We start from the raw sequence: 12,332 nt of genomic DNA, 5'->3' as shown, positions 1-12,332 counted from the left end.
CTTCCATGAGCAAGATAGACAACTGGACTCAATCACCTTTCTTGTACATTTTTAAAGTTTGATTCCGTACTTGTCTTCTACTGTGAGGACTTTACAAAGGATAAATTGCTTTTCAAGACTCTGTTTGTCTTTTATCAGCTCTTTGTTCTAATATCACAGCACTAGTTTGAACCAAATCAAAATGTCACTATTCAACCTTTTTTTTTTTAACCTACAAAATGAGAATTCCATATACTACAGTAACCAGTAGTGTGCTGATACATGTTTAACAATCAGCTCTAGAGTGTTGGGGAGAGCCTTGATTTGTAGCATTTGCTCATTTTTGTGGTGTCAATACCACCATCATGGCTGATTTCAAGCTATTAATAACATGGACATCACTGAAAATGGTTCTCACGCGCTGGTATACTCGCAGGCTAGAGCACACCACTGGGTTACATCTAATAGACATCAGTGATCACATTTCACCCACAAACTTCCAGTGAAAAATCTATGGCATGGCATAGATTTCTCTGCCATACATGATACATAGTTTTACGTTGCCCATCACGACAATTGCCTAGCTCTTCAAAGCCACTGTCCTTTCCCTTTTGTGTTCGTGCATCACAGACACAAAGTTATTAATAAGTAGCTCTCACTTAAGAAGTTATTTTTGGGGGTCCATACCTATTCGGAACCAGATTATCTGGCACTACAGAAATATAAATTTCAATTAGAATTCAGTTCTGTGGCAGTTCCAATACCATAAAAGAACGGGTCGTGAAACCCAATGCCTCAAAAGCAAAAGGCATTTCCAGGTGAAAGGACAGCTTGAAAAATAAACATACAGGGCATTTCCCCTAAAAAAACCTAACCCTGGGAAGTCGTGCAGGACGAGAGAAGATGTGATTTTCTTTGATGTCTCATGTGTCTAAATCTGGAGGTAGCCTGGTAGAGCAGAAAGAAGGTGGGTTTGAAGGTCAATAACCTGAAACCACGTTCTAGTCCAAGCTCTGACATTACCAGCTGTGTGATCTTGGATGTGTCATTTCATGACTCAAAACAGGGACAATAATACCTACAGCCCCATGAGACAAAGCTGCTGTAAGGATTAAGTGAGAATATGTACTCAACATAGTGCCCAGAACATAGCAGTAGGTGCCAGAAATGGTTTTTGTATCTGAACCGAAAGTGCAAGATGCAAAGTTAGAACTCATCCCTCTCCATTTCCACTGTCACCACCTTAACCTGGATGCTTTCTCACCTGATGCTTGAATTATAAATGTCTTCTTTTAGTTCTTATTTTTATCAAAATTATGAATATATATGGTTTAAGGAGTCAAATAGTTCTCTAAGGTGAGTATAGGGCCCCTCTTGTCCTATACCTCTTTCTTCAGGAGCAAGCACTTAGATTTATTCACCTGTTGTTGTTTTTTTAACCTTCTACATCTCTAAACATTATGCACATATTTGCTATTTCTTGATTTTTTTTCAGTTTTAGTAGACGATGAAGATTGAGTCCTTTGATTCTTCTCTACCCCAATCCTACAAACACAAACACCTTCTCTCAGATACTTACCCATTCCACAGTGTTACATTGTAGTCATGGGTAGATAAATATTTAATGTTTACTTTACTATGAGCCAAACATTTTTTTCCTTTTGTGAAAACTCTGTGTGTTCCCTGGAGTTACTTTTTCCCTTTTTTTTTTTTTTTTTGCAGTTTTCCGTGCATTTCTCACTTGTATAATTCCAAACACTCCATCAAGAGCCTAAATCTCTCAATATATTCAGACACATCAAGTATTCAGTAACAGAAAAAGGATAGAATAGTCTCTCTTCAGACTCTCTGGTCTGCTCTAAACAGGACTGTCTACACTCTTTTTGGTGCACAGCTGTCATCTTAGACTCTCCCTTTACCTGGGAATTCCCTTCACCTCTCTCCTGGGTAACAGTCCCAGTTTCCTGTATCGCATATCTTCCTATTTCTTGGTTTACTCCCTTGTTTGGATGGACTGTATCCTCTAGTAGTTTTATGAGAAAGAGTAGAAGGGAGATACCAAAGTCCCTGAATGTCCTGGGCATATCTGAGGAAGTGACAGGAGGCCAGCATACCTGGGAAGGAAGGAATGAATAAGGAGAGTTGTAGGAATTAAGGTCTAAGAGGTAACAGCCAGATCACGTAGAGTCTCATAGGCCACGGTGAGGATTTTGGTTTCTATTATGAATGACAAGAGAAGCCACTAGAGAGATTTGAGCAGAGAAATGACATGACCTGAGTTCAATTTCATTTGGATCCCAGAGACTGCTGTGTAGAAGGAAAAAATGCAATGGAAGTCAGAGTGAAGGCAGGGAGGTGTCCATAATGAGGACTTTACTGCAAGAACCCAGGTGAGATTCGATGGTGTCTTGTACTGAGATGGTAGCAATGAAGGAGGGAGAAGAGAGCAGATTCTGGACATATTTTGAAGTGGATCTGCAGGACTTGCTGATCGGATTTGGATGTGGGGGAAGTGAGTAAAGGATGACTTCCAGGTATCCGGTCTCAGCAACGGGACGGATGGAGCTGCCATTTAACAAAGGGAAGGCTAGGAAAGCTGCCGTTTTAGGAGAAAAAGAAAAGTTTAATTTTAAACGTCGTAAATTTCAAATCCCCGTTAGACATTTGAGGAAGCTGCATATTTAATTCAGAACTGAATTTGGAAGCACTCCAATGTTTAAATATTACTAACATTTGGAGGACTCAACAAATAAGCCAGAGAAGGCATGGCCAGTGAGTTAAGAGGTAAAAACCAAGAATGCGGGGTCCCAAAAGGCCAATAAAGAAAAAGCTTCAAAATGGAGTAGGTGATCAACTGGTCAATGCTTCTAATGGCTCCGGTAAGATGAAAATTCAGGACTGAATTTTCATCTTACCGGAGCCATTAGAAGCACTGGATTTGACAACACTGTGGTCTCTCGTGGCCTTTACAGTACAATTTTGGTGGAGCACTGGGGACAAAAGCCAGACTACAACGAGTTCAAGAAAGAACTGGGTATGGAATATTACTTAAATAGAATTCTTTCCCCAAATGTTTTAACGTGAATCAAATCATGGAGAAATAACCAGACAAATCCTAATTATAGGACATTCTACTAGAATTCCTGGGCTCTTCGTAAGTGTCAATGATATGAAAGTAAAAAAAAAAAAAAATTTTTTTTTTTAAATTTAAAAAGCTTCAGGATTGCTCTGGATTATGAAAGACTAAAGAATCTTGACAACCAAAGGCAGTATGTGCTCCTTCACTGGATCCTGGATTGGGGGAAAACTAGTTACAATGAACATTTGTGGAACAACTTGAGGTTAACCTAACTGTAGGCTGTATATTAAATAATACTGTATGGATGTCAAATTTCTTGGGGTTGATAATGGCATTGCAGGCTATGTTCTTGGGAAATACACATGCAAGTATTTAGGGATGAAGTGACACAATGCCTGAAAATTACTTAAAAATGTTTCCGGAGAAAATATGTGTGCATGCGTGTTGGTGGGGGTGTGTGTGTGCAAATTTGTGGCAAAACTTCAACAACTGGAGAATCCAGGTGGAAGACACAGTGTGAGGTGCTACGAATTACTGAAATGAATAAAACATCATTGCATTTCTCCCTGATTTGTCTCCCTTGGGAGGTGAGAGAATATTTTGTATTCCTGGGCCGAGGGGGAAAGCCATGAGCTGGCTCTGCGGCCCCGATGCCTCAGTTTACTGCAGGCTTCACCATGTTTTTGCTGAGCCCCCCGCCTTCATGTCTAACAAGCAATCTCTGACTTAGTGACAGTGAGAGTATAGTGATAATGTGTAACATTTATTTGGTTTTTCCTGTGTACCCAGCACTATGTTAAATGTTGTTACCTGCATTTATCTCATTTAATCCTCTGCAACTTTACAGAAGAAGAAACTGAAAGCCACTTAGCTTGTCAGTGGTAGAACCAAAGCACATACTTTTAAACCACCGCTATACTCTCTAGATTGTTTGGAGGCTGAAATAACAATAAGTGTGAATACACTTTGCAAAGTCAAGCCACTAAACAAATACAAGGAGGGTTGAAAGATTAGAAAGCTGCCTTCGTGTTGGTGCTTCTCAACTCTGGCAAGTTAGGAACACGTTAGATAGAGGTCAAAAAGCAGCACCTATTTTCTCAAAGGCATCCTTCAAGTTCACAAAGGAGGTAAATATAAATCTGTAAGAATCTACATTTTCCTGCCTTGCCACAAGTTATTTTACTTTCTAAAAATTAAAAATTACTCACTACTCATTGCAAAAGTTAAAATGAAACAGAAGTAAGTGAAATAAAAAGTAAAGCTTTTTCCATTCCCATATGCCAGTTATTTTCATTTTTAGGAAAAGCAAAACACAGCTCATAAATATCTTCATTTTTCCTGACTTGGCTCTTGTACAAAAAAGCTTCCTTGTCACTGTCCTAAGGGCCTCCCACTCTCTCCATCTTCTAAGTTACCCGCCCAATGATCAGAAGAGCTATTTTTCTAAAATTCAAATTTGAGTGTGCACTCCCATAATTAAAAACTCTCAGCCCTTGAAAGGAAGGCCTTAATATCCCCAGCTATCCGATCTCATTTCCAAAATCTTTTCCATCGTAATCTCCACCAATATCCCAGCCAGGCCTTCGCACAGGCTGATCTCTCTTCCGGTGCCAGCTCGCTGTGTTCATCTAACGAGTGCAGGCACCTCCTGCAGGATCCCAGCCCGAGAGTCGTCCTCTTTGGACCTACTACAGACAGGACCAAATTGAGGAAGCATTTTGTTCTTCTGCTGCACCTTAAACATGCCTACTGTTACACTTAATACAGACTTCTACAATCATTAATCTATGTAACTGTTTCTCCCATTCCATAGGGGCTCTTAAGGACAGATCCTGCTACGTAATTGTTGCTTCCCTCGCGTTCAGCATTGTTTTTAGCACCTAGGTGGTGCTTACTAAGCACGTGCTACACTGACTCTTATTTGCACACAGCTTATTCACTAAATAAAAGAAGTCAGCAACAATTTGAATGAGAGAGTACGATCCAAGGCCAGAGTGTGGCCAGTGAGTACAGTGCTGACTGTACTCCGCACATTTCCCATCAGCCACTGATCCAGGGGCATCGTCTCCTGGGCTCATCAGTGACAGATGGGGTAGAATCAATGACAGAGAATTGGGATTTCGGGTTATTGCCAACTCTGGTCCCAGAATGTGAGTGAGGCCGGAAGTGAAAGATTTCATGTCCTACCTGATGCAGGCAAAGGGGAAGGGCTGTTGAGTCCAACTCCTCCACTTCACCTCGGATCAGTGAGAACAGCGACTGCAGAGCCAGCTTCGGGGCTCCTGGAGGGTCGTTGGCGTTCACTTCGGCAGACGCTCCATCACCAACAGCACGTGCGGCTGCACTTACTACATTTTCTTGCATTGAAGGTGGGGAATCTCCTGAAGAAAGCCCTTTAAGAAGTAAACAAAATGTCTATGTTAGAACAAATTTCCATCATGGTGAATACCTTAAAACAATTATTCCTGATAATCATAAAATTTTCAAATAAAACTAGTTATACAAAAAACAAAACAAAACAAAAAACAAAGCAGAAACCACAAGTTATTGTCCTGCTTAACATTATGATGATACCTGAATGCTCCTATTAGCACACACATAAACCATTTTTGTGTGTGTGCAGAATTAAGAATATTAAAAAAGATCTAAAGAAAAGTAGACAGGTTAAAACCTGACCAAAAACTTGATTCTCCCCAAGGAAAAAAGGATTAGCTACAATTTGAAGTCCTGGCTTGCCCCAAATGCGAACTGAATAGGAAGATAAATGTGTTTATCATATGAAATGGCTAAAGAAGTTAAACGTTCCTCTTTAAACTCTGGTCTGATAACTTTAGAACTACTTCTGGGTCCCAGAAGAGCAGGAATTCAGATGCCAGACTGAAAATTTTTTTCCTAATAAAAAGTTAAGTAACACAAACTTCTGAAAAAAGAAAAAATCCCAAATGAATAACTGCTTGGCCCACAGCTCCTGAAATGATGCACAAAATTTAAAACATTTAATCATTATATATTATAACTTCACCCTTCACTGAAACCTCAGTATCAGTTCTAATTTTCATATCTGAAGTGAATAGACTGCCTGTGTGCGTGTGTACGTCCCTTCAGCTGGTCTGCCTCTGAGGCTCTTTCTCAGTAGTGTGTGTGCACCGTGACTGAGGCTGCCTTCCCAGCCCTTTAGAGTGTGTCCGGAAGCCTGTCTTCTACCGCCTTCCAAATAAACCCACTGCTCTGGCCACACCGGTCAATTCTTCATCTCTCTAATACACACTCTGTGCCTTTCTGGGCAATTACAGATTCTAACAGTTGGAATATGTTCCTCTCATCTATGCCTATTTATGTTCTACCCTAACGAAATCCATGTATTTCCCTATAACATGGGCCTGAAGTAAATTTATTTCCCTCCAATTATGGCCTTACATTATGTTGTGTTGCACTATAGTAATTGGTGTAATGTCTCATCTTTATTAGATCATAACTCCTGAAGCAGAGGGATTAATTTATCTACCATGTATCCCAATTATATCCAGCAGTGTCTTCAGCATTAAAATTCCAAGTCCTGTGCTTTAAAAAAAAAAAAAAGAAAAGAAAAAGAAAAATCACCTATCGTGATTCCTTACATTTTCCTACTAAATCCATTTTCTAAGTTATTTTAATAATTAATGTTATGCATAAGCACAATTTATAAACAAGCAATGTGCTAGTAAATATAATTATGTAGCCAACAAAAAATTTCAATATAAAACATAACCAACAGAAGTTCCAAAACCCTACACAGAAGCCTAAGGATTCCAAAAGCAACAGAAGGCTAATGCAACAATCAGAAAGAATATAGTACTTTAACCACCAAGGGTGGGGAGGGGATGGAAAATATGAACTAGGCTCAGATGGGTCATTCCAGATGGGTTAAGGGGTCAGGGAAACTTGCAAGACTCATACTACAAAAGGATTATCTCTTGGGGCTTGTAGATCATGAGCTTCAGAGACAACTTAAATAAAAAAACTGGCTTACCTCTCGAGATAACATTCCTTGCTAGGACAAGCAGTATGAAACAAAGAGCACTGGAATAGGAGCAAGAGAGTTCAGTTCTGTCATTTTCTAAATGACCTTGGATTAGACATTTTATTCTCTGTACTAGAGTTTCCTCACCTTTAAGATGAAGGGATTGGCTAGATCTCAAGTCCCTCCCAGATCTGATCACCTCAAACATTCAAAATCTCCAGAGCAATTCTGGTATTTAAGAAATGTAGACAGGATGGCCCCAGCCTCCAGGGCAGTTCTGATGGACGCAGGCTCCTGGCCTTCCCCAGAGCCAGGCCAAACCTTGCAGACCCAGCCTCCAGATCGGTGGCACTCATGGCCCCAGGCTCCAAGTTCACTCCAGCTCAGGCCACCCCTGCTGACCCAGGCTCCAGGCTCATGGGTTCATCAGGTCCACCCCAGTGGTTCCAAAAACCTGGCTGGCCCCCAAGGACCCAAGCACCACACTGGCCCCTGTGGACCAAAGCACCAGGCCGAACCACCTACTGACCCAGGCTCTAGACTTACCTGTCTAAGGAGTCCAGCACCAAGCCTGTCCACGTACACCACCAGATAAAACACTCAGATAGGCAGACTGGTGAAACTTTCCCTTTCCATGCCATTCTGTAAACACTACCTCAAATACGCAAACACCAATGCAAGGCCACGTGGATCACAAATGATCAAGGAAACATAACACCTCTAAAGGAAACTAATGAAACTCTAAAAACGACCCTAAAGACATGGAGCTCTATGAACTCTTTAAAAAAGATTTCAGAATAATCCTCTTTAAAAAATTCAGTGAACTAAGAAAACAAATAAATGAAATTAGGAAAACAATATATGAACAAAGTGAAAAGTTCAACAAAGAAATTAAACTGCTAAAAAAAAAAAAGAACGAACAGAAATCCTAGACTTGCAGAATATACTGACTGAACTGAAGAATTCAATAGTCAACAGCAGACTCAATCAAGCAAAAGAAAGAATCAGTGAACTCAAAGACAGATCATTTGAAATTATCCAATCAGAAGGCCAAAAAGAAAAAAAGAATGAAAAAGTGCAGAGAAAGCTCATGGAACTATGGGGTTCAATTAAGAGAAACAACTTACATATTACTGGAGTCCCAGAAGGAGAAAAGAGAAAGGGGCAGAAAGCAAACTTACAAAAATAAAAACTGAGAAATATCTAGATCTGGAGAGAGATTTTGACATCCAAGTTCATGAAGCTTATAGTTCCCCCAAAGCTTCAACCTAAAAGATACATTATAATAAAGCTGTTTAAAATCAAAGAAATAGAGAAAATTTTAAAAGTAGCAAGAGGGAAAGAATTCCTCCCATACAAGAAAACTCCCATAAAGCTACCAATGGATTTCTCAGCAGAAATTTTGCAGGCAGGAGAGAGTGGGATAATGTGTTCAAAGTGCTAGAAGGAAAAAACTGCCAACCAAGAACACTTTACCCAGCAAAGTTGTCCAAAAAACAAAAACAAAACAAAACAAAACAAAAAAACCCCAAAATACCCCACAGCACTACAAAGGTAAGAATATAATCAAATTCAGAAAACTCTAATACAGTAATGGTAGTATGTAAATAACTTTTAACTCTGGCATAAAAATTAAAAGACAAAAGTATTAAAAATAAGTATGGCTACAATAAAGTACACCCTGATAGCAGAGCCAAAGACACTATTAAAGAAGAAAACTGTAGACCAATATTTCTTATAAATATAAATGCAAAAATGCTCACCAAAATACTAGCAAACCACATTCAGCAGCATATTAAAATGATCATACACTACGACCAAGTTGGATTTATCCCAGGAACTCAAGGGTGGTTCAACATAAGAAAATCAATCAATATAATACACTGCATTAACAGAATGAAGAAAAATCTTACACCATCACCTCAGTTAATACATAAAAAACATTTGATAAAATCCAACACCCTAGATAACTGACCCTTTGATTGTTTGCCTTTCCCTTACCAAGCTTTAATTCCCACTCTAATGTTCTAAATTCACCAATAAACAGTGAACCTGTAAAACCTAAGGCACTCTACCCTCGACCCCAATAAAGGCAGAACCACCCCCCTCCTCAAGACCTTGCCGTGTGGTCCCAGGTATGTCGTGTATCCTCCAAGACCTGTGAGTAATAAACCTTTTTATTTCAAAGATCACTGATGGTTACTGCTGAGATGTGCTTTGCCGTCTTAACAAGAACCACAAGGGCTGGCCCATCACACCTGCTGGCTGTGGTCCAAGAAACATCCGTGTGGGCTCGCCTCAAGCAGTACGGGCCCAGATGAGAGCCCCCAGTCACTTCTAGCCCATAGCATCACCATAGGCTGAAACTGACCCCAAACAATGGCGATTATCAGAAAAACAGAAAATAAGTGGCAGTGAGGATGTGGAGAAGTTGGAACCCTTGTGCATTGCTCATGGGAATATTACAGCTGCTAATGCAAAACAGTTTGGTGGTTCCTCAAGAAATTAAACACTGAATCACGACAGTGATCCAGCAACTCCATTTCTGGGTATATACACAAAATATGTGTATTTCTAGGTATACAGACACTTAAGTAGATACATGTATGCCAATGTTCACAGCAGAATTATTCACAATAGCTGAAAGGTGGAGACAACCCAAATGGCCATCAACAGATGAACGGATACACAGGAGGTGGTACATACATAAGGAATGCATGCCGTAACACGGATGAACCTTGAAGACACTATGCTAAGTGAAAAAAGCCAGTCACAGAAGGAAAAATCTCATGTGATTCCACTTATATGAAGTCCCTAGAACAGGCAAATTCAGAGAGACAGAAAGTAGAATAGAGGTTCCTAGGGCCTGGGGGAGGAAGGATGGGGAGTTATTGCTTAATGCTGAGTCTCTGGGGTGATAAAAATTTTGAAAAGCGTGGTGATGGTTACACAACATGTGATTAATATCACTAAATTGTACACTCAAAATGGCAAATTGATGTTATAAGTATGTGTCTTACTGCAATAAAAAAAATAGAAGAAAATGCCTTCATGTCTGTGATTTCATGTTACGATTCTTTGAGCGACGGCATAACTGAGTTCCTTAAACTGTCTTACTCGTTTATGCTGACGCATATCTTGGCCATAATTGTGGAAGATGGACCAGAACTAAATTTGAATACATGGTTATGCAGTTCCTCTGCTAGACTCTCTGTGCTTTGCTCCTTTCTTTCCTCCCACATTTCATCATGTTAAGGTTCTAATTAGTACCATGAAAACAGAGAGGCGAGTACTCACCATTTAAATATTTTCAATCCGTGGCTAAACATATTTAAGTGGTAAAAAGGAAATAGTCCTTCCTTTTTCAACCAGTATTATGAGTGAGATAAATCTGAAAATGAGCCAACTGCCTTCTGAACTGACCCGGGATCAAAGGTGTCTGATGTAATTATGGCCCAATTACCATTTGCTCCACGTGGCACGTTGTTCTTCTGTGCCCTTGGGCAGAACAGGGCTGTGGGCAGGAGTGCTGGCTGCAGTCAAGCTTCTCTGTGACCTGACTTCTCTCAATCTGGTCCCTCAGAAATCAATGGCTAAAAACTAAATTAAGTGACATACAAAGAGCACTCAGCACTCAAAAGTGGTAACACTGTTCTCTCGACTGAGTGTTGGGTAAGTGACTTCAATGTCAACACAGGGATGGAAAGAATTAAAAACAGCCCCTGGATTTTATTTTAGGCGGCATCCTGAAAATGGCTTTTAATACTTCAGGGCTGATTGAAGGGAAAGGACTCAAACGAGGCTGAAAGACCACTCCTTCACCAGCTAAATCACTTGTTTCAAGTGTTTTCGTAGGAATGTGCCATCACAGCAGACTCCGAAAGACAGCAACATATAAACCTACAAAAAATAGTCTTATTTTCTTCTCAAGTAGATGCCACAAAAGGTAGTTGTCTTGAGTGGAAGGAGCAGCCCTTTTTATAGCTTGTTTGCTTTGCTGAGCTCTTAAAGAAGCAGAGCTCTAATTATTCATTAAAATTGTAATGAGTCCCACATTTTAAATGGAGCAGTCTGTTGGAAAAAGCTAGAGGATGGCAGAGCACACAGCTCTCCCACTCCAGCTATGAGGTGAGTGTCGTCCAACGAAGTATGTGATGTGTTACTCCAATCTAGTAACTCCTAACTGAGCTTTCCGCTGCAGGTTTTGTTTTTTTTCCATTAGCAGTCAGAAAACGCAGGGGATTATACTTCAAGGTCATCTTCTACCGTCCTTCCAATTGCTCTCTCCATTCAACACATGTTGAACTTGTCCCGTCAGCGAGGAGTGCTCCCTGCTGCCCTAAGGCACAGCTCCCAGAATGGACTTTAAACACGATGCACTCGTGTAATAATTTTATTATTTAACACCCGCCTTCCTGCTAACTCCATGAGGAATCCAAGAGAGTAAGGGCAAGATCTGTCTTGTCAAGACTGCAGGCACTGCTAGCACAGGGCAAATATTTACACAGAAGAAAATCAATGAAAGGCGGTGAACTACCATTACTAGCATGAACCCTATCAAAAGGGCATCACTGTTTGGCAAGAGAAGTGAAACACCTTATCACTCGTTAGGAGCCCTGGAGTCACATACTAATTCTTACTTTCTCTCCTGTAAAGACGGACAAGGTACTTACTGGATTAAACCGTAACTTTCTCATTTGTAAAAATGAAAAGGTTATAGTAGGTCATTTTCAGGATCCTTTCTCGCTCTCCCAAATCTATATATCTCAGGTCTAGACCTCAGGGCCAAGATGATAGCCCTAAGGTCTAGACAAATGCCCACCTAGAGGTCTACAGAACCCCCATCACCATATCGCCTTTGCCCTCTTCTCCCCAGGCTGCTCCTTGGCTCCCTGTATCCCCACCCTCAGGAAGAGGCGTTTTCATGCACCTGGTGTCTAAGCCAGAAAACGGGGGATTAGCCTGGGCTCTTTTTTCATACTTAACCTGTGATCCAGTCAATTTCACTCCCTTAGGAACTTTGAATCCACTTACTTCTTTCCCACCCCACAGTGACTGGACAGGTCACCAGCACCCCTTGCGTAAGTTACTGCCAATGCCCCTGCATTGGTTGCACCACCTGTAATCTTACACAGGTCTAACCCATCCTCCACACTACAGACTGAGCATCTTTCTAAAAAATGCAACTTATATCACATCACTCTCTTGTTCAAACCTATGGGAAGGCCCAAACTGGTTATTATAACACAAAAAATCCTTTATCATCTGCACCTT

At 40.5% G+C, this 12,332-nt stretch overlaps 1 protein-coding gene across 3 annotated transcripts in view; it reads right to left on the bottom strand.

The window, feature by feature from the left end:
• CNST (consortin, connexin sorting protein) overlaps positions 1-12,332 on the bottom strand; it is a 75,946-nt gene that overhangs the window by 28,825 nt on the left and 34,789 nt on the right. For all 3 annotated transcript variants that reach the window (XM_019730890.3, XM_019730891.3, XM_074316894.2), the window contains one exon: positions 5,246-5,451. In XM_019730890.3, the coding sequence (XP_019586449.3) occupies positions 5,246-5,451 (206 nt within the window). The remainder of the gene's footprint in view (positions 1-5,245; positions 5,452-12,332) is intronic.

This window comes from Rhinolophus sinicus, chromosome 6 (genome assembly GCF_057876585.1).
Source record: "Rhinolophus sinicus isolate RSI-liver-muscle chromosome 6, RSI-T2T, whole genome shotgun sequence".
In the NCBI taxonomy this organism is placed as follows: domain Eukaryota; kingdom Metazoa; phylum Chordata; class Mammalia; order Chiroptera; family Rhinolophidae; genus Rhinolophus; species Rhinolophus sinicus.
This window is presented reverse-complemented; position numbering and strand designations above follow the sequence as displayed.